Source organism: Oncorhynchus mykiss, chromosome 3 (genome assembly GCF_013265735.2).
Source record: "Oncorhynchus mykiss isolate Arlee chromosome 3, USDA_OmykA_1.1, whole genome shotgun sequence".
NCBI classification, from domain to species: Eukaryota; Metazoa; Chordata; class Actinopteri; order Salmoniformes; family Salmonidae; genus Oncorhynchus; species Oncorhynchus mykiss.
Window position 1 is genome coordinate 29818504 of NC_048567.1, and position 26951 is coordinate 29845454.

General features: G+C 41.4%; 1 protein-coding gene across 1 annotated transcript in view; it reads right to left on the reverse strand.

Moving 5' to 3' along the window:
- The window catches only part of LOC110517528 (glutamate receptor ionotropic, kainate 3), a 122087-nt gene that overhangs the window by 39429 nt on the left and 55707 nt on the right, over positions 1 to 26951 (reverse strand). The window contains exons 2-9 of the mRNA XM_021595539.2: positions 18582 to 18755; positions 17893 to 18150; positions 17393 to 17574; positions 13726 to 13779; positions 10300 to 10470; positions 9212 to 9355; positions 8315 to 8422; positions 5410 to 5523 (exon numbers count right to left, since the gene is read on the reverse strand). Coding sequence (XP_021451214.1) covers positions 5410 to 5523; positions 8315 to 8422; positions 9212 to 9355; positions 10300 to 10470; positions 13726 to 13779; positions 17393 to 17574; positions 17893 to 18150; positions 18582 to 18755 — 1205 coding nt within the window. The remainder of the gene's footprint in view (positions 1 to 5409; positions 5524 to 8314; positions 8423 to 9211; positions 9356 to 10299; positions 10471 to 13725; positions 13780 to 17392; positions 17575 to 17892; positions 18151 to 18581; positions 18756 to 26951) is intronic.

Sequence of the window (26951 nt, forward strand, 5' to 3'; positions counted from 1 at the left end):
TGAGTGGGCCAGCCAGAGCCCGGACTTGAACCCGATCAAACATTTCTGGAGAGACCTGAAAATAGCTGTGCAGCGCTGCTACCATCCAACCTGAAAGAGCTTGAGATAATCTGCAGAGAAGAATGGGAGAAACTCTCCAAATACAGGTGTGCCAAACTTGTAGCATCATATCCTAGAAGACTCGAGGCTGTAGTCGCTGCCAAAGGTGATTCAACAAAGTACTGAATAAAGGATCTGAATACTTATGCAAATGTCACATTTCAGCTTTTCATTGCTAAAAAAAAATAAATGTTGCTCTGTCATTATGGGGTATTGTGTTTAGATTGATGAGGGGAAAAAAAACATTAAATCAATTTTAGAATGAGGCTGTAATGTAACAAAATGTGGAAAAAGTCAAGGGTTCTGAATACTTCCTGAAAACACTTTGTGTCGACAGGAAAATCTAACTGATTTAAGTGACGGCTATGCTGTGCAATCGGAGAAATGTACAGCATGCAATAGGAAGTCTCGTTGATTTACAATAGATGGTGAATCTAGGCACTCTAAAATAGTCTCTGCAGCCAGCTAAACTTCCCTGGCCGTTCCCGCTCCCACATCCCTGTCCACTGCCCCTTGTAGACATTGTATAGTACAGTGCAATGCAGTTTATGGTCACAGAGCCAGCGGTCTTTACTGCCCTGTAAAATTCTCCCTGGCTCCTCATAATATCAGGTTGAATAAAAGCTTGATTAGGAACAGAATGCTTCAATGAAATGAAACATTCCTGAAATGTTGTCTCCATCGTCACTGGTCTCAGAGTAACCAAGGTGATGCTTATTGCCTGCATGAACAATGGCTAAACTCTCAATGAAACGATGGCGGATGGCTCGATATTTCCCTTGATTTAGTGTCTCCCACTATCTGTCTGCAAAATAGAGCCCATACATATCCCACTGTGCATTTTTTAAAAACATGGTGGTCCACTTCCTCACGGGCTATTTATTTATTGCTTCCGATAGCCAGACATACAATTCATGAAGTCTGTTCATAAGCAGAGTAATTGATTCCCCAGTGATGGTGACCTCTGCTTTTGTATTCTCATCGGCCACGTCTTTGTGTGACACAAAGCTGCTAGAAAAGCCGTTAAAGAGGAGGAAATAACCAGTCATAACACGGTTTACCACTTGGTCGGAAAAACGCGTGCTTCACAGGGTGGGGTTAGCTATGCTTATGGTGACAAAGGGTGTGATCTACACTCCCCTTTAAAAGTGTGGGGTCACTTAGAAATGTCTTTGTTTTTGAAAGAAATGCACATATTTTGTCCATTAAAATAACATCAAATTGATCAGAAATACAGTGTAGACATTGTTCATGACTATTGTAGCTGGAAACGGCAGATTTTTTTATGGAATATCTACATAGGCTTACAGAGGCCCACTATCAGCTACCATCACTCTGTGTTCCAATGGCAAACCCACAAATGCTGATACTCAACTTGTCTAAAGAAGGACAGTTTTATTGCTTCTTTAATCAGAACAACAGTTTTCAGCTGTGCTAACATAATTGCAAAAGGGTTTTCTAATGATCAATTAGCCTTTTAAAATGATAAACTTGGATTAGCTAACACAATGTGCCATTGGAACAGAGGAGTGATGGTCGCTGATAATGGGCCTCTGTACGCCTATGTAGATATTCCATAAAAAGTCTGCCGTTTCCAGCTACAATAGTCAATTACAACATTAACAACGTCTACACTGTATTTCTGATCAGTTTGATGTTATTTTAAATGGACAAAAAATGTGCTTTTCTTTCAACAACAAAGACATCTCTAAGTGACCCCAAACTTTTGAACATTAGTGTATATAAAATAATGCTGTGACAAAATATGGAAATCACTGTTGTTTCAAATCGTGTTGTCTTGATGGTAAATGCCTTGGTGGAAGAATCAAAACACGTCTAACAGGTTTAACCCATCCTAGTCTGACACTTAACAGATGTCCTTTTCTACACCCAAAATACCATCTCAGGGACTGACAAATAAATGTAAAGTAAATCATTGGTTTCAATCCTAATATGTAACTAGTTGGCCATTTGCAATTAGGGACATTACCTTTCAATAAATGATAACCAAGGAATACTTGATTATAATGCATTTAGATAGAAAGCAAGAGCTTAGTGGAGAACTTTGTTCAAGTTGTCCAATTATCTTGATCAAAAAGTTTGCGTGTTGAGGGGGAAAGAAAAAAGTCATTACCATCTGTTTCTAGCCTTCCCAACTCTTTTAAATTCCCCAAGGTTTGGACTCAAATCAAAGTGTTTAAACCAGTTTCACACTCTCTAGCGCAGCATGGGTGTCCATAAGAGAACGGATAGGAGATATGCAGACACAGTTACAGGCAATGGAGTGAAAACAATTAATGTGAGGGCTGGGAAATGCATTAAATATCTTAATCTCTTCGTAGAATGCGAGAAGATATCACCATAAAACTGTCAGACGTCTTATTCGCGGATCGCTGAGATCAGTTTGATGCAATGTCATTAAGCTCAGAATGGATAAAAAACACAGACACTGATATTAGTGCTGCTGATGCTCTATTCTCAACGTCCTTTAACAATCTAAAAGTGTTGATTCCTAAAATACTCCTAAACCATCACACACTATCAAAAGATGCAGGTGATCCATGCAAGTGGCTGGTTTGGACCTAAACCCTACTCCTGGATTGAAAACCATGTCCAATGGGGAATTTCCATTGGAAATGTTTTTTAGTCCATGAATAGGCTTAATCTGGCTCAAAGAAACTGACCCTAAATCTTATTATTTTGTGTATATATTTTTGGCTGCAGCTTTAAACACCACCTGTTTTATGGTTCTATTTCTTGTCTTTGTGATTGAAGTTGCTACTCCCCATGGTTGGCACCAGAAGGCACTGATTATATCTCTTCTAAACCTCACTCGGTCATAATTACAGCCTTGCGCTCCAATCCAGACTTAATGAGAGTGTTTATCATTGTTGATAACTTGTGTGTCCGTCCAGAATAAGCTCGTGGGGATGTTCATTGTCAGCACCTCGGTGATAGCTCCACAAAGACCCTCTAACCTCCCAGTTCACAGGCTTATATATAGACAATAGAGGATCTGAAAATGAATGTGGAAAGCTGGAGAGAACACCTGTTTATTTCCTAACATGTAATTAGTGGATATTTTATAGACTGGTCCATTGTGGCTCCCTGTCTTGTTCTCTATGGGCACCTTGCACTGCAAGTGCCTCACATCCCCATGGTGATCTTAATGTGACATAATGATGATCGACACTACATCCTTTGACAATCCAAGCTGGATTCTGATTGGCGAGGTAAACTCAAGGTGGTGTTCAATGAATTCACTGTGATTCATTTGACAGATATCTCCCATTTCCTGGTCTGAGTGGTGGTAGCGGAGAGGGCCTCAATGCCAAACATGTTTTTTCAACCTTCTAACATGGACTTTGTTTAAAGGAGATGTTATTTTTCCAAATGTAAATTATACGTACATACAGTGCCTTGCAAAGTGTTCATCCCCCTTGGTGTTTATCCTTTTTTGTTGCATTACAACCTGGAATTTAAATGGATTTCATGTAATGGACATACACAAAATCGTTCAAATTGGTGAAGTGAAATTAAATGCAAAATTAAAACTTACTAATTCTAAAAAATGTCAAACGGAAAAGTGGTGCGTGCATATGTATTCACCCCCTTTGCTATGAAGCCCCTAAATAAGATCTGGTGCATCCAATTACGTTCAGAAATCACATAATTAGTTAAATAAAATCCACCTGTGTCCCATAATCTGTCACATGATCTCAGTATATATACACCTGTTCTGAAAGGCCCCAGAGTCTGCAGCACCACCAAGCAAGCGGCACCACGAAGACCAAGGAGCTCTCTAACCAGGTCAGGGACAAAGTTGTGGAGAAGTACAGGTCAGGGTTGGGTTATAAAATAATTTCAGAATATTTGAAGATCCCACGAAGCAATCATTAAATCCATTATGAAATTTTTTTAAGAATATGGCAACACAACAAACCTGCCAAGAGAGGCCTGAAAGGGAGACCAAAGATAACCCTGAAGGAGCTGCAAAGCTCCACAGCGGAGATTGGAGTATCTGTCCGTAGGACCACTTTAAACTGTACACTCCACAGTGCTGGGCATCACGGAAGGGTGGCCAGAAAAAAAGCCATTGCTTAAAGAAAAAAATAAGCAAACAGGTTTGGTGTTCACCAAAAGGCATGTGGGAGACTCCCCAAACATATGGAATAAGGTACTCTGGTCAGATAAAACTAAAATTGAGCTTTTTTTGCCATCAAGGAAAACATGTCTTCCTGCAAACACAACAACTCTCATCAACCGAAAAAAACATCCCCAAAGTGAAGCATTGTGGTGGAAGCATCATGCTGTGGGGATATTTTTCATCTGCAGGGACTGGGAAACTGGTCAGAATTGAAGGAATGATGGATGGCTCTAATAAGAGGGAAATTATTGAGGGAAACCTGTTTCAGTCTTCCAGAGATTTGAGACTGGGGCAGAGGTTCACCTTCCAGCAGGACAATGGCCTAAGCATAGTGCTAAAGCAACACTCCAGTGGTTTAAGGAGAAACATTTACATGTCTTGGAATGGTCTAGTCAAAGACCAGACCTCAATCCAATTGAGAATCTGTTGTATGACTTAAAGATTGCTGTACACCAGAGAACCTCATTCATTTTGAAGGAGCTGGAGCGTTTTGCCTTGAATAATAGGCCAAAATCCCAGTGGCTAGATGTGCCAAGCGTATATAGACATACCCCAAGAGACTTTCAGCTGTAATTGCTGCAAAAGGTGGCTCTACAAAGTATTGACTTTGGGGGGATGAATAGTTATGCACGCTTAAATTTTCAGTTTTTTTTGTCTTACTTCTTGTTTGTTTCACCCCCCAAAATATGTTGCATCTTTAAAGTGGTAGGCATGTTTTGTAAATCAAATTATACAATCCCCCGATCAATTTTAATTCCAGGTGTAAGTCAACAAAATAGGAAAAATGCCAAGGGGGTGAATACTTTAGCAAGCCACTGTAACTCACAAAGGAAAATTGGTTTCTCAGCCAATCCCTGTAAAAGATTGAATGATAAGACACTGATATATACAGTACCATCCCCTAAGGTAATGTTTTGAGTAGCTTGTCAAGCAGAAAAGCTCAAATCTTAAGAACCAAGAGAGAGACAGACATGCAGATAGACAGAGAGACAGGGTAGAGCGAGAGAGAGAGAGAGGCAGACATGGTTGAGAGAGAGAGAGAGGGAGAGAGAGCGAGGCAAGCAGGCAGGGTAGACACAGACAGACAGAGTAGAGAGAGAGAGAGGGCATCTTTCAGGGCAAGGCGTCTTTCACGAAGGGCTGATCAAAGTCAGCTGACCTACCAGGATGGTGGTTATGACCAGGGAACGGTTGGCCAGCGAGTCTGTGATGTTCAACCCTTTCCGCTTGGGGACCTCGGTGATGTTGAGACCTCCGGAAGCACTCCACTTCCCCACCTGCGGGAAGATGAAAAGCGTGTAAGAGTTCGACTTTACCTCTCTACTGCGGCAACTCGTGACCCTGACTTCCCACAAGCTCACCTTGCTGCATTAGAGCCCACCGGGACACATTTCCATTAGCTGATTGGCTGTGTCACCTCTGGACACACTATACACCATGAGGTTATTGGGAGAGTTTGTGCAAAGAAGAAGGTGGTGGTGGGATGTGGAGGCAGGCTCTAAATGAATTGACATTTTAGGAGAGAAATCAAATCGTTCTGTTGGGAATGATGAAATTATGATGCTATGTTTCACTTCATCCTGGTGTTATGGTTTGGAACATAAATAACATGCAACAATTTGAATTGTCTCAAATGTAATCGAAATTAAACAATGTAATTCAGTAGTAGTCTCTAAGATTAACACGAAAACATTGTGCTGTCTTCTGCAACTTTTCAGTATCAAAAGATGTAAGATTCTCCAAACTGTCACCTGTCACCCCCTCGGTTGGCCTTGTTCTAAAAATACCAGTACCTTGTGAATATCATAGCTTATGAATTGTTGAAATGAAGAGAGAGCACAGCCTTGTCGAACTCCTACAACAAACATTCTTTCCACTTGCAACTCTTCTCTGATAACAGACACACAATAGGTAATTGGAGCACTTCTCTGAATGCAGGAAAAGAGGATAGGTTGTTTGTTTCTGTGTAGTATGTGTGTGAGCAACGTGGCGAGATTGTGGGAGAGCAATACAATTTAATTTCTTGATTAATGTCTTCCATTTAGGCATCATAATCTCCTCCTTTCCCTGGTTAAAACACATACAGAAACCAGAGCATAAAAAAATTGCAAACTAGATGAGCATCCTAGCATGATTATCATATGGTTATTTCAGGTCTGCTATCTTTGCAGTTTTGTGCCTTTTAGGAATGTAGCAAAACACAAATCCTACAATTCATTTTGAAAAGAAAGCCCAGCATGGGGTTGTCGGCAATGGAAATGTAAAAGCTTGATAATGTTGGCAGAGAAGTTCTGCTCTGAGTAATCTCACGAAGATAAATACAAAAAGATCAGAGCAAATACAAGGAGTTGCACTCGAGTAGCGCCTTCCGGGCAAAAAAATCTCCTTCCATACTGTTGCGACGACTCTGGAAGATATCATTACCATAAAGTAGTCAGTCCTGTAGGCTGCCGGTAACGACCTAATTTTGCATGTCGACTTGCGCAGTCACTCGCTTTCCCTACTCTCCTCCTCGCCATCCTCCGCTCGTTCTCCTTCTGCGTCACTACCAAAGTGCCATTTAATATTCACAGGGCTGGCTGGCACTCGAGGTGGATCCGTTTAAAGGTACACAAACACGGTGCATCGCAGCCAGTGTGAAAAACACCTGATCAAGTCCTTCTGTCTGGTCCACTGAGGAGCGTATGCTCAAATTTAAAAAGCATATTAGTTACAGCTTGTGTGAAACAGCCCCCTCAAAAAGGACTAGGCAACTGAAGAGAAGAGCTGCTTTAAAAAAATATCAATGTCTTCCACTCTGCATGCCAGCAAAATCTTACTAATTGTGTCCAATTAACTCAATTCATTAAATGTGCACAGCCAATGAAGCGATTCAAAAGTTATTTACCGGTGCAACTACAGGAAGAAGAGAGCTTTCTGACTTTTTTTCTTCCCTCTTTTATATTCATGTCAGTGAATTTTCCACTCTGACTGGAAACCTCTCCTAATTCCAGTATGAGCTCAAACTCGGGCTAATATTCAATTAGGGCAGATTAGGCCAAAAAGTCTCGAACAGTTAGCTAAAGCCGATTCCACAGATATATCCACTGAGTATTGGGGGATATGTAACATGCTTGAGACCAGGGATGGAGAAAGACACACAGTAGGCCTATACAGCTATCCACACATAATTTTTGTGTCTTTCATGCTGGTTTTAGCACACGAGTCAGTCTCAGAGATGTGCAAACACAGCAGTAGACCCAGCACAGCAGAAGAATGAGATATACGGAAATAGTTTGGCGCATTGTGGTCGTTCCAGCCTGGAGCTGCAGTGATATTCTGAGCTGTCCTAGCTATTATACAGGCTCATACAGGCTCTGCCATACGGGAGCGCTTGAGGAAGTCATAATGGCACTTATCTCGAGTTTATGCTTCCATAACGTATGACAAACCCATATCACCACAAAGCAGTTATAGTCCGCAGGGTGCTACTCTGCCTTTTAAAATAACACAGGAAGTTATTATTCTCCTTCTTCATTACCAACTTCTGACTTCTTTTGGTGGGTAAAACAGTGAGGTTTATACACCTCATTAGCAAACAGCATTTTGGGCAACAACTTGAATTACCATTAGAGTCTTGCAATTAACACTTTGTCTTCCCTCATCCAATTTGCTTTATGATCCATTAACTTCTGCTTATTTTTGAACAGCCCATTGGCGTCCTTGTTAGGAAGTAAATTGTACTGTCAAATGGAGACCGTTGTGCATTATTCGTTCCATATTAAAAAAGAAAACTGGAACGGATATCAGATTTTCACTCTAGACGATTTAACAGGGGATATGCAAAACAAATGTTATGTCCTACGAGAGAAAGAGAGTATAGTGTATCGTGGAGGGTATAAATACATCTGTGTATGTGTAAAATCACCAGGGTGATTTTACACAAAATACACGTGTATTTTACATGTCCATTCATGTGCAATGTCCTCAGACTGAGTGAAAACGTGAACTATTACGTAACACTATACTTCTTTAAGGTGTGGTTAGTTTGATAGTTGAAGTCATTGTGGTCAGAATGAGGTGTGCTACCTTCTCCAGGCCCTCTTCTTTCAGGCTGATGATGTCCAGGTCAAAGTCTGTGCGGAGGCCACTGGTCCTGTTGAACGACAGCCTCCCCGTCAGGCCTTCCCAGTGAGACTGCAGAGAAACACACACAACCTCACATTAACACTCATTCATGAAAGCATGTGAATACATGCAAACACCATGGCGGAAAGGCACACACACACACACATACACACACACACACACACTCGGCTAAATTTCCTTTTTAATTACATTTGACGTCCCAACGCCTCAGACACATTTTACCCCAGACCACAGTGTTAATTAAAGACCATCTCCTTCGCTTGATTCCACACAAGGGAGAAAAAAAACACATAACTGCTCATCATTATGATCGACTGATATGCCTCCCCTCCCCCGACCAGAGCCCTCAACCTTTTTCTCCACGTGGTGTCTGTTGGCAATGATGGAGCTACTGATAGAGCTATGGAGCTAACACATTCCCCTCATTTATACTCCGGGCTCTGGCCTTGTGTAGTTCGGTACACTTATTGTGCACAGAAAGGCGCACCAGTTTCCCTTTTCAGTGTAAACAGGACACAATGACTCACTGTGAGTTTGCCATCTGTGAATAGGTTATGAATACAGGGAATTTAGCTGGAGAGATTACATTAACACAGCTTTGAGTAGTTCATTACTTTGAGACACTATTCATTAATAAGAGATTCACCCAGATAACATTGCTTTTGTCTGTAAGATGTGTGTGCCATGATTACACAACGTTCCTTTCCTCTCCAAATGTAATTGCATTTGTCAAGTGGATTCAGAGACCAACAGTACGGCATCCACGATATCCTAATATGGTTGCCGCACACAAGATCAAACATCAACATCAAATGAAAACAAAACGCTCAGCATCACCTCTTTGATGAAGTTCATAAAGCGCCCGCCGAACCTCCAAGGCTTGTGGCGGTGGCACTGCAGCGAGTTGACCGTCATCTGTGGTGCGTGCTGGTAGGAGACGGACACGATGTGGACCGCGTCGTACGTCAGAGCAGCATCTGTCTGGAATAAAGGGGGACATTATTTCAGCTGACGGGCTGTGGACAAGGGGAGTCCACTCCCTTAGCACCAGTAGCAGCAAAAGTGTTTGAGAAAAAGCTAACAAAGGGAAATCAAAGCGCTCAGATTTTTCTTATTTCCCAGATAGCATGCCCGAGAAAGTGAGCTCAATTCCTTTTGTAAATATGGATATGAAGCTTTCCAGGCAAGTAAGACGAAATTAAAGGCAGCCTACCTTGATGTTTGTATCTCATACGGAGTTCCGGGAGCAATTAAAAGTGCATACTACACAGAGCGAGTACACTCCGTTCCATAAAACCCCTCCTTCTCCATACAGAAATAATGAGACCTGTGAGAGTGCCGTGTGGGTGTATCCGAATCCCAGTCAAATTTTAGGACTAGATAAACAAACAACGAGGGATTGCAACAATATAAAATTCAATGTTGAATGTACCACGCGCATGTATAACTCTTTATCTCCCATTAGCGACGCTCGCTTATTAAGTTAGAGCGTAAAAGGAGGCTTTATTGGAATATCAGGGATGGGATTTGTGATTATTGGATTTAGACCATTGTGATGGGATTTGAGAATGATTATGAACTCCCATGAATACATTGAATGAAGCACTTCAGAATTTAGTAGACTGTGACCCTCCTGCTTCCAAGCGCTTCTTATCTGACATTATGATGATAATAGGACCCAATAGTATCACCATTATCATTATTATTAGCATCATTGGTGGTACATAGTAGTAATAGTGGTAATACGACAGATTGGACTATAATGTTCTATGCATGTTCTTCCGAAATGTTGTTAATGACATAAAATGTTGAGAGCAGGGCTGGTGAAAGACACACAGTATATAGATATCGATATGATGTCTTTCATGCTGATTTTTAGCATACTATCAGCCTCAGAGTTCCACAACAGAAGACCAAAAGCATACCGTCATGATCCCTTCCAGGAGACCCGAGTCGGGCTTGGGAGGTATCTGCCTCTCTTGGGACCACTTCTCAACGATGGACGCCACCTGAGGGTTGTCCACGTTGAGGATGCGGAAGCCGGTCATGTTGACGCCACAGAAACGGTAGGGCTCCAGGTCGATAGCCATGAGGTCCTTCAGAAAGAGAGGGATGAAACAAAGAGTAGATGATCTTGTTCAGCTTTGGACGGCTGGGATTGGGGCCTCATTGTTACTGCTAGAGAAGAGAGGATAGTAAATGGGAGATGTATTGAAGTGAAATATAGGACTGAGCTTTGAGCCGTCTGGAGGATAAGGGTCTGGTGTTTTGAGTGTAGTGTGTGCCTCAGTCAATGAAACCAAACACAAGGCGTTGGTGTCAGTCTCTCTCAGTGTGGTTAAAACCATTCACTAAGTCTCATTCACAGAGGCATTTTGGTATGGTAGGTAGGTTCACTTAAACTACTAGATGGGAAACCATGTCAAAAGGTTGACCTTAACATGGCATTACAAATTGACTTCCTCCAATGTAATTCAACCTGAACCTTCATGACTATACACAACCCCAACTGCAAGTATGAACGAAACCCTTTAATGCGAATTACCATGATACAGAGGGACCAGGTAAAACTGTGCTTTGAGACTTTTATTATGTCTCTAAGGTTTGTGTTAGCTGGTTGTTGTGCAGAAGTAAAACCTGAAGGCATGACCTTTTACTTTGTGTTCTGCCGCTGTGGCTTATCCTAAATATTCCCTGAGTAAATGAGGCAGACGACATTCATCGCCTGAAAGGGGAACCACTTCATCTGCTGGATCCAATTAATAATGCAGCTGCTACAGTCCCTCCGCAACCCATAAGCAAACACAGATTTCTCTGAGCAACTGTAATTTCTAGGGCAGCCATCCCGGCTCAAGTGTGAAGTCACATGTCGACACATATCGTGCTGGAATGTGCCACGGGGCCTCGGAAAAGACATTTGGAGGAACATAATAGATATTTCATTAGCACCCTGTGGGGTTAGTGCTGGGGGAACGGGAGCGTGTAAGACACACGCTGAAGACCGCTTGCCTCCAGATACAGAAAAAAAAAAAAAAAAATCTCTCTCCACAAGCAGTAGAATTCATATGGCACTAAATGTATTACCATGGAGGATCAAAAAAAAGTCCCGGTTGTACTAAATACCATTTGTGGGAAACCATTTTCTTCAGGTTATGTGCACCAGGTTTATTGCGAAACATACAAGTTCCCTAAAAAGAATGTTCTGACAAGAAGTTGTGATGTAAATGATCTTATAACTCAGGCACACATTCAAACAGCCATTAGAAGATTGTGAGTTGTTGAGGGCAATGTCAACTGTTGCGAAGTATAAAATATCCTAGAAAATACCAGCAGGTGATGGATTCGAACTAAACGTGCAACATTTATGAGAGTTGCATTAATCTTTGAATTCAGTTACTTGACTGGGAAAATTCTGAAATTCTGAAAACTACAGTTGTCAATCAACATTAGTCATACAGTGCCTTCAGAATGCTCCATTGACAATACACTAAAACAGGAAGTAAAGGAAGGTTCTCAGCACAGATTATTGGAGATAAAGGGCTGAAGCTATGACAGCCTCAATTCAGAGGACAAGGCTGCTGCTATATTACCCTACTACCATTCTGGTATTACCTGGTCACGCTCTAATAATTTGGTGTCCCCAGGATGATAAACATGAACATTATCAAGGGGAACATTGTTGCCCTATATGTATTCATCATTTCAGGTAGAATCTTTGAAATGACCAGCAAGTCATTTAAGAACAAATTGTTATTTACAATGACGACAGTGCCTTGTTCAGGGGTAGAAAAACAGATTTTTACCTCGTCAGCTCGGGGATTTGATCCAGCAACCTTCTGGTTACTAGCCCAAAGCTCTAACCACTAGGCTACCTGCCACCCCGAAATCCTTTGTTTTGAGAAATATTATGTACAGTATCTGCAATGCAGCACTCAAGTCAGGCAGCTGTTATTTAAAATAGATACTAAGCTAAAATGCATGTCTGTATATTTTATATCATATTTGAAGTACTCGACCGTCAATAACTCAACCAGTTTCTCTCACACAGACGTACACAGTGTGACAGACACAGCCTTGGGTACTATTAAAACGCTTGTTGGGATAGGCCTACACAAATGACGATGCATGGCAGAACGATGCCGTTGCCATGCTGCCGAGCATGAAAGATGACACGCATCACACCCAGCCCTGTATGTCATATTGTCTTATCAAAACAGACTGGCCAAGTCCATCATGCTAGGGCCTGTCTAGCCCCCATCCTCCTGATCCCCAGTGTGAGTGCGCGTTTGCGGGCGTGTGAGTGTGTGCGAGAGAGATAGAGACAGATAGCGAAAGAGAGAGAGAGAGAGAGAGACTTCTGCCCAATAGGAACACATACAGCACCATCACCATGGGGACCACTGTATTAATCCTGCCCTGTCCTTTTGTCACCAGACAGAAAGATTCAATCTGTGCTGCCCAGCCTTGTACTCTGCTGGGAGCAGTGAACAGACTGGGCACAGGACCCAATAACACACCCGAGGGAGGTTGTCGTCTCCTGGTAATGTGTTTCGGTATTGTGAGTTAGTGTTTCTGACGTCCTCCAAATTCAATATGGCAGTAGGGGATATTCAAGGTGGAACTAGGAATAGTTTGTTGATGAAAGGACACAGGATGTGCATATACAGTGTAACCCTTGATGAAAATGTCCTGAGCCAACGTCTTACTCGAATTGTGGTGTGACTCAAATGTTTTAAAAAAAAAGAAGGTAAACACCTGTGCTTATTTTGAACAAAATGACATCTAGCTAAAAGGGGCCATTAGACTACAGCACTCAAAAGGGTGGAAAGGACAAGGCTGCACTAACTGAAAAATGCTTGTGCATGTTCTACAATCAAAACACTAATGTGTTAGTGTTCATTCAATAGGTTCAATTTTGGGGCAGCAGAGCAGCCTAGTGGTTAGAGCGTTGGACTAGTAACCGGAAGGTTGTAAATTAAAATCCCCGAGCTGACAAGGTACACATCTTTCGTTCTGCCCCTGAACAGGCAGTTAACCCACTGTTCCTAGGCCGTCATTGAAAATAAGAATTTGTTCTTAACTGACTTGCCTAGTTAAATAAATCCATCATCTACTTCCAATATGTTGCCTTTGTGCTACCTTTTGAAAGACTTTAACAGCGATAGAAGTGTTTACAGGTGGCGGATTATTGAAGACTCCATTACGCTGCCAGTTAGTCAAACAAAATTGGTATTGTGTACCGGATCCAAACCCCCATCGGCAATTAAGCGGCATTCATCAAAACAATCTAATGGTGGGGAGATGGGGGGGAAAATGTGACTCAATTTGCATTAGCAAGCATTGTAAATTACCAGAGTGGTGAAGATGTAGTGGTAGTATTCTGTCATCATTCCCATTGTCTGGGCCTGTAGGGGGAGAGAGAGGGAGAGATGAGGAGGAGAGGAATGGAGAGACAAGACAATGAAGAAGGTCACTGTGTCACGCTGGGGTAATTTGCAATCAATATCCACAGTCAAAACAAACATTGGCAAGCAAACGGCGAACACCATTGAAGCTGTTCAGGAGCAATGGGAGAAAAGCCACAGGTCTTAATGAGTGTATTGACCATCGCTGTGTGTCGTCGTTGCCAAGTTTGTGATGCTGTTTTTGTTGCAATTATGGCGCCATTGGATAATAAAGTAAAGGCAAGTGTGATTCTAGCTGCCTGAGGGCTTTTTCGACACCATGCATTTAAAGGGTTTGCAATTGTTCTGATCATGTGACTCCTTCCCTGGAGAAAGGAGGCCTTCAATCAAAGAAGTGAGCAGTAATCTGTTCCTCCTATTTCACCACCCCCCCATCATAACCACCACTTGTTTCACTCAATCTACATTCAAATATTCTACGTTCCCATGGCGGCAGTATTTCCTGTTTAATTGTACCATCTGTTGTGAGGAATACCCAAGGTTATGCAAATAAGTTGCTGTGTTTTTTGGAAGTGGAAGTCTCTTCTCCATTTACCACACCTACCGACTACAAAGAAACACCATAAGATGTCAGAAGGGAAAAATGATTTCCAACACATGACAACTTTTTGATATAGGATCTCCGCTATTGTTGGATGAATACCTGCCTATGGAAAGTATAGCGCCCAAATGTTATTTTCATTAAATGGCTGGGAGTAGAGCGTATGATTTTTTTATACAGTGGGGCAAAAAAAGTATTTAGTTAGCCACCAATTGTGCAAGTTCTCCCACTTAAAAAGATGAGAGAGGCCTGTAATTTTCATCATAGGTACACTTCAACTATGACAGACAAAATGAGAAAAAAAAATCAGAAAATCACATTGTAGGATTTTTAATGAATTTATTTGGTAGAAAATAAGTATTTGGTCAATAACAAAAGTTTATCTCAATACTTTGTTATATACTCTTTGTTGGCAATGACAGAGGTCAAACGTTTTCTGTAAGTCTTCACAAGGTTTTCACACACTGTTGCTGGTATTTTGGCCCATTCCTCCATGCAGATCTCCTCTAGAGCAGTGATGTTTTGGGGCTGTTGCTGGGCAACACGGACTTTCAACTTCCTCCAAAGATTTTCTATGGGGTTGAGATCTGGAGACTGGCTAGGCCACTCCAGGACCTTGAAATACTTCTTACGAATCCACTCCTTCGTTGCCCGGGCTGTGTGTTTGGGATCATTGTCATGCTGAAAGACCCAGCCACGTTTCATCTTCAATGCCCTTGCTGATGGAAGGAGGTTTTCACTCAACATCTCACGATACATGGCCCCATTCATTCTTTCCTTTACACGGATCAGTCGTCCTGATCCCTTTGCAGAAAAACAGCCCCAAAGCATGATGTTTCCACCCCCATGCTTCACAGTAGTATTGGTGTTCTTTGGATGCAACTCAGCATTCTTTGTCCTCCAAACACGATGAGTTGAGTTTTTATCAAAAAGTTATATTTTGGTTTCATCAGACCATATGATATTCTCCCAATCTTCTTCTGGATCATCCAAATGCTCTCTAGCAAACTTCAGACGGGCCTGGACATGTACTGGCTTAAGCAGGGGGACACGTCTGGCTCTGCAGGATTTGAGTCCCTGGCGGCGTAGTGTGTTATTGATGGTAGGCTTTGTTACTTTGGTCCCAGCTCTCTTCAGGTCATTCACTAGGTCCCCCTGTGTGGTTCTGGGATTTTTGCTCACCGTTCTTGTGATCATTTTGACCCCACGGGGTGAGATCTTGCGTGGAGCCCCAGATCGAGGGAGATTATCAGTGGTCTTGTATGTCTTCCATTTCCTAATAATTGCTGCCACAGTTGATTTCTTCAAACCAAGCTGCTTACCTATTGCAGATTCAGTCTTCCCAGCCTGGTGCAGGTCTACCATTTTGTTTCTGGTGTCCTTTGACAGCTCTTTGGTCTTGGCCATAGTGGAGTTTGGAGTGTGACTGTTTGAGGTTGTGGACAGGTGTCTTTTATACTGATAACAAGTTCAAACAGGTGCCATTAATACAGGTAACGAGTGGAGGACACAGGAGCCTCTTAAAGAAGAAGTTACAGGTCTGTGAGATCCAGAAATCTTGCTTGTTTGTAGGTGACCAAATACTTATTTTCCACCATAATTTGCAAATAAATTCATTAAAAATCCTACAATGTGATTTTCTGGATTTTTGTTTTGTCATTTTGTCTGTCATAGTTGAAGTGTACCTATGATGAAAATTACAAGCCTCTCTCATCTTTTTAAGTGGGAGAACTTGCAAAACTCGTGGCTGACTAAATACCTTTTTGCCCCACTGTACATAACCTGCAATTTCAAAGTCACATTAAAATCTGTGTGTTTTGGGTCCCTCACCTGATTCTACTACATCCTCATCAACCTCATTTCATTGGCCTCCATCTGTCTCTCTTTCCCCCGGTGGCCGAGCCACTTAAAGAAACGTGACAAAAAGTACTACCAGGATGGAACCGTCGCTAAAGGGGTCAGCGCTTTTTAAGAGACACCTGGGATATAGCTCTGGGACAGGTCCAGACAGAAGGTCTGGTCCTGCCATGTTTTTCATTTATTTTCTCTACACCTGGAGGGGGTGATATGAACTGACGAGGGGAGGTTGTTTTAGATGAGAACACCAGACAGGCAGCAGAGTGCAGACAGACAGGTAGAGAGCAGGGCATTGTGGGGAGGCCAGGGACTATCAGCAAACTCCATATCAAAGTTCAAACGTAGGGTACTGCAGAAGTATTGGATTAGTGGTATACATGTCTATTTTTAAAGAGGACTTTATAAATACAAGACACATGTTTGATGCAACCTCCATTATCCTACTAAGAGTTGCTGAATATCTCTTCGTCCTCAGAAGAGTCATATCTAACAGAAGGGGTATGACGCATAAGGCCAGCAATCTTTTGAATATATTATTTTGTTTCAACCATCAACACATTTTTACCAAATGAAACGTAAACTGAACTACTTATGTCAAAATGCATTTGTATTACGTTCTTGGAAAGCCATTCATTGCCTCAAGAAGACATGTCTCCTCACCACATGCTGTAAATCTGTGATGGTCTATATTTTGCAGTTTATTGGTCTGAAATGCATCTGTAACCACTGTATGCAGATAACAGTGGAAGAGACATGAGCCAAGTTCAGCAATTTTCATCAGAAACCACAGTATGGGCTTCAATATCAATATTAATATCAACAAAGTGTTCCTGGTGTGTGAGTTAGAACATAAAATGACAGCATTTCATCTGTGGTGTAAAAGGCAATACATATCATGGCAACCAAAAGAAGCACAGAAAAACACATAATATTTACTTTGAAAAACAGATTTACATAACTCAATTTTGACACTTACAATACCGTTTTCCAAGAAAGCAGAACCATTTTTTCCTAAAACAATATTACCGCTTTATAATAAGCCCAATTCCAGAATGTATGTCAACGCAGAATATGAATTTGATATTGTCTATAGCTTCGATCAGTTAAATTATGTCAGCTCTGAACAGTGCCAGGCAGTGCCAGTGAGGCTCTCACCTGCTTAAGGATCTGTGCAGCCATTTCATGGCTGCAATCGAAAATAATGCGAAACTCCCGTCCTCTCTTCATCTCCTTGAGGAGAGGCCTGGTGTCCTCACCGTCAAGAGGGAGCTGGCGAATTTTTAGCCTGATGTTATACCTGGAGGGGGCCATTATCAGTTCCTGTAGTCTAATAAGACCTTTAGGAAACAAACATCAGAAAGCTAACAGCCACGCACAACATCATTTAACTGTCAACACACACATATCAAGAACAATTAACAAAATTAATATGTTGCTTCTTGTAAAGTGTCATTTAGTTGTTTGGTGGTTGATCTTACACATATCACATTTATCAGACAAAAGTATCACAATTCAAAAGTATATACTGTAGAGTATTACAAATCATAAGTTTCCGGAAAGCTTTGTATCGCTACGATTGGACTTAAGCTGATCTCAGTACTACGAAGCTTTCGAGAAACTCACCCCCCATTAGTTAGAAAACGTCATACTCCCACCTGTACTGTCATCGTATACGACCGTGGCTGTTTTCCACTTCAGGAACTGCACCAAATCCAAGATGCCGTAGCTGAGAGAAGAGTAATCCGGGTACAGGTTGGCATAAAATGTGTCCCTGTTGTCCATAGGGTGATGTTTCCATCGCACCTGGATGTGTGGCACTTCCAACGCATTGCAGATGGACTGGACGGCGTTTGAAGACGAGCTATGTGACGGCCCAAATATTGCCACTACACCTAAAGAGAGTTGGTCACAGGCTAGAATGGCAAGAACAGAGAGAGAGAGTTAACTCTAGGAAAGACAGCATATCATGTCATGACGTTCAACAAGTGAGATGAAAAATGTATTTGGTGAATTATCAACAACAACAAAAAATCTATGTGGATAATTTTGTCACCACAAAAAAAAATTGTTGTAGACTTATATGTCTACTAGAATAAATCCTGGTTTCAGAGTGCAGTTAATGAACTAACATCAAACAAAATACCACTATTAAAAATCTAAAACAGCCAAGTATATAATAATGCACTATGAGTTAAACTAATGAAACCCCTTGCCATAAAGACTTGCAATAAACCTTTAGGTTGATTTGTTATGGTCTGCTGTCATCCAATGGCCTTGCTTCCATCCATTCCACAGCGTGGCCATTGGCCGTAATCCCTGGGCAAACAAAGTGCATGTCACTCACCTTTTCTCGACGCTTCAAAACTGTCGTAGATATTAATCCTCTGTATGTCGTACGTTAACGTTGTGTTGGGCAATAAAGTCCTGTTTCTGTTGATGTTGTTCACTGCAAATTTAAAGGCAAGCTCCTCTGGGCTGACGAGCGGCACTGGTCCCTCTGTTTGTTCGAAAATCCCCCCTGAGAAAAAGGAGACAGTCACATTAGCTCAAGGCCAACTGGTCTGGAACACAGTTGTCTGAAACTACTGCCAAAATTCTTAAGGGGTTTTGCACTAAACACTGGCAGTGGACTAGATTGTGTACATTAGAGCCGGCATTAGATTTGCTCTGTAAACAGACAGAAAGCCACACTCCATTTCAGGGAATGCTGTGAATACCAACAGCAGCTTTGATATCTGCTGCAGTAATGGAAGAGAGTGGGGAGAGTGGAAAATGGCTCCAAAAGAACAGGAGCTCAGCTTCTTCTCTACTCCATTGTCCTTTTAGTTCACTTTAAAACAAAGGTGGATCAGATAACTTGGAGTAGGTACTAGACTACTCAGGTATAATAGAAAATGTTGAATTAATTCACTATTACTATCACTAAATTTAGCATGTTGTATTTGGGGCCCTTGGTATTGCCGTATTGTATCAGTTAGATATGAAGAGCATAAGTTTATGTGTAAAAAAAAAATCTAACTAAATACGATAAACTTTTTCTTCTTTTTATTTAAGAACACCAATTAGAGTACATCTCAAAACTTAAACAACATGAGTGTACATGTACAGTTGAAGTCAGAAGTTTACATACACCTCAGCCAAATACATTTAAATTCAGTTTTTCACAATTTCTGACATTTAATCCTAGTAAAAATTCCCTGTCTTTGATCAGTTAGGATCACCACTTTATTTTAAGCATGTGAAATGTCAGAATAATAGTAGAGAGAATGATTTAATTCAGCTTTTAGTTCTTTCATCACATTCCCAGTTGGTCAGAAATTGACATACACTCAATTAGTATTTGGTAGTATTGCCTTTGAATGGTTTAACTTGTGTTAAATGTTTCGGGTAGCTTTCCACAAGTTTCCCCAATAAGTGAATTTTGGCCCAATCTTCCTGACAGAGCTGGTGTAACTGAGTCAGGTTTGTAGGCCTCTTTGCTTGCACACACTTTTTCAGTTCTGCCCACCCATTTTCTATAGGATTGAAGTCAGGGCTTTGTGATGGCCACTCCAATACCTTGACTTTGTTGTCCTTAAGCCATTTTGCTAAAACTTTGTAAGTAGTCTTGGGGTCATTGTCCATTTGGAAGACTCATTTGCGACCAAGCTTTAACACTGATGTCTTGAGATGTTGCTTCAATATATCCACATAATTTTCCAACCTCGTGATGCCATCTATTTTGTGAAGTGCACCAGTCCCTCCTGCAGCAAAGCACCCCCACAACATGATGCTGCCACCCCCAGTGCTTCAGGGTTGGGATGGTGTTCTTCGGCTTGCAAACGTCCCCCTTTTTCCTCCAAACATAACGATGGTCATTATGGCCAAACAGTTCTATTTTTGTTTCATCAGACCAGATAATTTCTCCAAAAAGTACGATCTATGTCCCCATGTGCAGTTGCAAACCATAGTTTGGCTTTTTTATGGCGGTTTTGGAGCAATGGCATCTTCCAAAGTACATTCATCTCTAGGAGACAGAACGCATCTCCTTCCTGAGCGGTATGATGGCTGCGTGGTCCCATGGTGTTTATACTTCCATACTATTGTTTGTACAAATGAACATGGTACCTTCAGCCATTTGGAAATTGCTCCCAAGGATAACCGGATTTGTGGAGGTCGACAATTTTTTGGCTCTGATCGATACACCTTCCCATCAATATCTCAGTGTTTTCCCTGGAGAATCAGCACCTGTGGTCTACTGATACCTTCCAACAAGCCACTGCCAGTGGTCAACGGAATCACAGACCTCTGCTGCTACAGTGCCTTCAGAAAGTATTCACACCCCTTGTTGTTTTTCACGTTGTTGCGTTACAAAGTGGGAAAACAAAATCACTACTATATCATGATTAGATAAGTATTCAACACCCTGGGTGAAAAACTGTTAGAATAACATCAAATCAAATGACATTGTATTTGTCACATACACATGATTAGCAGATGTTAATGAGAGGGTAGCAAAATGCTTTTGCTTCTAGTTCCGTCCATGCAGTAATATCTAACAAGTAATCTAATCTAACAATTTCACAACATTACCTTATACACACACAAGTGTAAAGGAATGAATATGTACATAAAAATATGGATGAGCGATGGCCGAACGCCATAGGCAAGATACAGTAGATGCTATGGAGTACATTATATACATATGAGATGAGTAATGTAGGATATGTAAACATTATTAAAGTGGCGTTATTTAAAGTGGCTAGTGATACATTTATTACATAAATTTTTCATTATTAATGTGGCTAGAGATGAGTCAGTATGTTGGCAGCAGCCACTCAATGTTAGTGATGGCTGTTTAACAGTCTGATGGCCTTGGGTTTTTCAGTCTCTCGGTCCCTGCTTTGATGCACCTGTACTGACCTCGCCTTCTGGATGATAGCGGGGTGAACAGGCAGTGGCTCGGGTGGTTGTTGCCCTTGATGATCTTTATGGCCTTCCTGTGACATCGGGTGGTGTAGGTGTCCTGGAGGGCAGGTAGTTTGACCCTGTGATGCTTTGTGCAGACCTCACTACCCTCTGGAGAGCCTTACGGTTGTGGGCGGAGCAGTTGCAGTATCAGGCGGTGATACAGCCCGACAGGATGCTCTTGATTGTGCATCTGTAAAAGTTTGAGTGTTTTTGGTGACAAGCCGAATTTCTTCAGCCTTCTGAGGTTGAAGAGGCGCTGCTGCGCCTTCTTCACCATGCTGTCTGTGTGGGTGGACCATTTCAGTTTGTCTGTGATGTGTACGCCGAGGAACTTAAAACTTTCCACCTTCTCCACTACTGTCCCGTCGATGTGGATAGGAGGTTGCTCCTTCTGCTGTTAACTGAAGTCCACAATCCTCTCCTTTGTTTTGTTGACATTGAGTGTGAGGTTATTTTCCTGACACCACACTCCGAGGGCCCTCACCTCCTCCCTGTAGGCCGTCTCGTCGTTGTTGGAAATCAAGCCTACCACTGTAGTGTCATCTGCAAACTTGATGATTTGAGTTGGAGGCGTGCATGACCACGCAGTCATGGGTGAACAGGGAGCACAGGGGAGGGCTGAGAACGCACCCTTGTTAGGCCCCAGTGTTGAGGGTCAGCGGGGTGGAGATGTTGCCTACCCTCACCACCTGGGGGTGGCCCGTCAGGAAGTCCAGGACCCTTTGGCAGTGATAACAGCTGTGAGTCTTTCTGGGTAAGTCTCTAAGAGCTTTGCACAGCTGTATTGAAAAATATTTGCCCATTAATATTTGAAAAACTATTCAAGCTCTGTTGAGTTAGTTGTTGATCATAGCTAGAAAGCCGTTTTCAAGTCTTGCAATACATTTTCAAAACTGTAACTAGGCCACTCAGGAACATTCTTGGTAAGCAACTCCAGTGTATATTTGGCCTTGTTTTTTATGCAATTGTCCTGCTGAAAAGTAGGAATTTGTCTCCCATTGTCTGTTGTAAAGCAGACTGAACCAAGTTTTGCTCTAGGATTTTGCCTGTGCTTAGCTCTAATCCGTTTATTTGTATTATTTTTTAAAATCCCTAGTCGTTGCTGATGACAAGGATACCCATAACATGATGCAGCCACCACCATGCTTGAAAATATGAAGGGTGGTACCTGATGTGTTGTGTTGGATTTGCCCCAAACATAACGGTTTAAATTGAGGAGAAAGTTAATTTCTATTGCAAACAGGATACATATTTTGGATTATTATTCTGTACAGGCTTCCTTCATTTCACTCTGTATTTATGTTAGTATTGTGGAGTATCTACAATGTCGTTTATCCATTCTCAGTAACCTCCTATCACAGCCATTGAACTCTGTAACTCTTTTAAAATCACCATTGGTGAAATCCTTGGGCGGTTTCCTTCCTCTCCGGTAACTGAGTCAGGAAGGGTGCCTGTATTTTTGTAGTGACAGTGTCTATTAATACACCATTCAAAGTGTAATTAATAACTTTGTCATGCTCAAATGAATATTCAATGTATTTTCCCCCCATCTGCCAATAGATGCCCTGGTCTTTGTGGTTGAATCTGTGCTTGAAATTCACTGTTTGACTGAGGGACTTGTTGTGTTAGGTACAGAGATGGGGTAGTAATTTTAAAATCATGCTAAACATTATTATTGCACACAGAGTCCATGCAACATATGAATAAGCAAACTTTTACTTTTGAACTTATTTAGGTTTGCCATAACAAAAGGATTGAATACATATTGACTCAAGACAATTCAGCTTTTGAATTTGTAATTAAGTTGTACAATTTTGAAAAACATAATTCCACTTTGACATTATGGGGTATTGCGTGTAAATCAGTGACACAGTATCTCAATTGAATCCATTTTAAATTCAGGCAGTAACATCAAAATGTGGAGAAAGTCAAGGGGTGTGAATACTTTCTGAAGGTACTGTATTTGCAGTGGAAACGGAAGAAACCAAGCCCATTACGCTACCACAGGACAGCCTCAGAGTCACGTAACTTTGAGGCTGTCCTCATATGGACACCATACACTATTTATGACTGTGAAAGCCCCTTTGATTCCAAGGGGATGTGATTACTACATTAAGTAATTGCTGGAGTATATACTAATTTGACTGTTAAGAGGATAAAATGTGCATTGCTCGAAAGCACTTTTACAAATGTAATAAATAGGGAGACCTGCTCCTTGGGAAGAAATCCAGGGATAATTTGCATCATCCTTTTTCACAATCCTGCCATATGCACAATGCCTGGGCTTTAATGTGTTAGGAATTTCCAGACGCATCAAATAATGAGGAATAAGCAGCTCAGTTTTGATACCACAATATCCACACTAATAAACAAAGGGGCATATTATTATTGAACACAGAAAATAAGCACTCCCGGTTAAGCAATGTAATGCATTTTATGAGGGTAAACACAAATTGAGATGCAACTTTATATTTGGAATTTGTTCTTGTGAACCTGAGTCAATGGGCTTCAGATTAACATGTTGAGTCTTCTTAGTCTGCCTCACAAAGGCCCTTAATTCATCTCTTGAGTTGTAGCCTGATGCTAAATAACAGGCATCTAATTGCAGCTCCCTATTTTCATAATTTGTCTCTCATGAACATTTTGGAAAATCAGCTGCATTTAAAAGCTACAATAGTTCACTCTAAATAAAACAAATGAACAGCTGTGTGTGCGAAAAAGCACGAGCCTAAACTATGACCTTATAAAGAAAAGTTTGACATTACATAACCTTGCATAATGTAAAGCCATAGTACGTGTCCTGAACTCCTTCGTGAGGCGTATGTGTGCAATACCAGGAAATTCAATAAAACAAAGCACTAGACACAAGGTCAGACCCTAAAATAACATTTCACACCACAACACTGCATCAATTATAGCAAACACAGGTCCATTCTAGTTGTGTCCACTTTTGCTTCCGAGGCAAAACACTGTAACACTGTTGACCTGGTTTATGTATAATTATGATACCTGTTGGGGTGAGGGTAAACATAATAACATTGTTGTTATATTCCACTTAAGACTATAATTGACTTGTTTTGTGTTGTACAATTGACATTTGTGTTTGCCTCTTGTCAGTGCTGCTAAGCATGAAGCAAACCAAAATTCACAAATTTTCCCAAAATCCTGGTTGGGGGATTCCCAGAATCAGGAGGGAATAAGTAGGAAATCTAGACCCGTCTAACCAGGATTTCACAGATTTTATTGACTTTTCCCAGAATTTTGCAACCCTAGTCCTGAGGATTCCATCTGAGTATGTCTGATTTTTACCAAATCACAATGAAAAATAGATGGGAACATTCAGAGAAATGCTCATCTTAATCCTCTGTATATCACATCAATTTTATTTTATTTTACCTTTATTTAACCAGGTAGGCAAGTTGAGAACAAGTTCTCATTTACAATTGCGACCTGACCAAGATAAAGCAAAGCAGTTCGACACATACAACAACACAGAGTTACACATGGAGTAAAACAAACAGAGTCAATAATACAGTAGAAAAATAAGTCTATATACAATGTGAGCAAATGAGGTGAGATAAGGGAGGTAAAGGCAAAAAAAAGGCCATGGTGGCGAAGTAAATACAATATAGCAAGTAAAAAACTGGAGTGGAAGAAATTGCAAAGTAGAGAGAAATAATGGGGTGCAAAGGAGCAAAATAAATAAATACAGTAGGGGGAGAGGTAGTTGTTTGGGCTAAATTATAGATGGGCTATGTACAGGTGCGGTAATCTGTGAGCTGCTCTGGCAGCTGGTGCTTAAAGCTAGTGAAGGATATAAGTGTTTGCAGTTTCAAATATTTGTGTAGTTCGTTCCAGTCATTTGCAGCAGAGAACTGGAAGGAGAGGCGGCCAAAGGAAGAATTGGTTTTGGGGGTGACCAGTGAAATATACCTGCTGGAGCGCGTGCTACAGGTGGGTGCTGCTATGGTGACCAGTGAGCTGAGAAAAGGGGGGGCTTTACCTAGCAGGGTCTTGTAGATGACCTGGAGCCAGTGGGTTTGGCGACTAGTATGAAGCGAGGGCCAGCCAACGAGAGGTCGCAGTGGTGGGTAGTACATGTGGCTTTGGTGACAAATCGGATGGCACTGTGATAGACCGATAGAAATAACAAAGCTATGGTCTTAAACCTGTTTGTTGGTTACTGTAGATCTAATTAGTAGCTTGGCTAGAGCAAAAAAAATCTGCTTGGAGTAAAATTGGTAGAGGAAATAGCAGGTCCACACTGTACTGGTTTCTCTATAAACCCTCCTTCCAATATAGCCTACCACACATTGTGCTGATTCGCATTCACCATACTGCCAGACAGAACCATGCCAAGGCTAAACAATAACACAATATAATTTTGCTCTTGGATAAAGGTATGCTAGCCCATTGAATTTCTGACTGTAGCTCCTTTGTACTTTTTTTCTCTGGTAGGATTCCCAATCTGCCTGTGAATAGCGTCCCTGCTCCCTCGATCTGTGAAAGCACTTTGCGATACAATGAGAGAAAAGATGCAAGCAAACAATGACCGTCACAAAGCACCTGCAAAAAAACTGTAGGTTTGGATAATAGAACAGATTTCAGCTGTAATATGTTCCTCTTTAATGACATGTAACACACACCAACTCTCTCAATAGCCAGGTATTGGCTATGACATTTGGTTGGCAGTAACGGGATCTGAGAAGAAAGTGCAACTCATGCTGTTTAGAGAGCTGAAGCATCAGAAAGCTTGCAATGATTTCCAATTCACGGAATACATTGTTTAAGCGTACCCACAATTGCACATTTGATCTTCTTATCCAAATGAGAGTTCATTTTTAAATTCTTCTCACTGTCTTCACTGTCTGTACCCTGATTCTGCAAGAGCACTCAAATTAATGCTTTGTAATGGGGGACAGTTTCATAATACATTTAATTTGGCGCCATATAATCTTTAAGTCCATAATGAGAAAAGGGGTTTTAAATAAGATAGACCACCTTTTTTTGACTCGGTCTATATTGAATATACACCTAACTCTATCAAAGCCGAGAGACATGCTTATTTATTTGATTTTAAAAAATTGATTTATTGTCACATACACTAGATAGGTGCAGTGAAACGTGTTGTTTTACAATGTCAGCCATAGTACTACGGCGCACCTGGATAAAATGAGGGTTAAGGGCACATCGACAGATTTTTCACAATTTTAGCTCAGGTATTTGAACCAGCAACCTTTAAGTTACTGGCCCAACACTAACTGATAGTAATACTCTTGTAACCTTATAATGTTGTGATATCTCCTCCGTCACAGGCCTGTCAGGAAACGAACACATTTGTAAAATCTAATTTTATGCTCAAGTGGTTCGGCTTCTGCAATTTATCGCAGCTATCGCTTACTCCCTCTTCTCCTTCTCTTCTCCTCCTCTCTCGCCACCCTCTCTCACTTTCTCCCTCCCTCTCTTTCCCAGCTTAGCGTGGCTGTGTTTTGATCTCATTATCGTTCTCAAACATCCACACCGGATAATCTGTCAAGGTCAGGAGCCTGCACTCGGCTTTGCATAGGGCACCTCGGTCCGAATTATGAGGATGAGGGTCGTTCTCTCAGTAGGAACTGGACTGAAGAAAATTTGAAAGAGAGCAGCCCAGAGCAGTCAAAAACCTGATTTTACTGTGTTTTATATATATTTCCACACTATGAGGTTGGAATAACACTGTGAAATTGTGATAACAACCTTTTAGTGCATGGATCATCAACTAGAT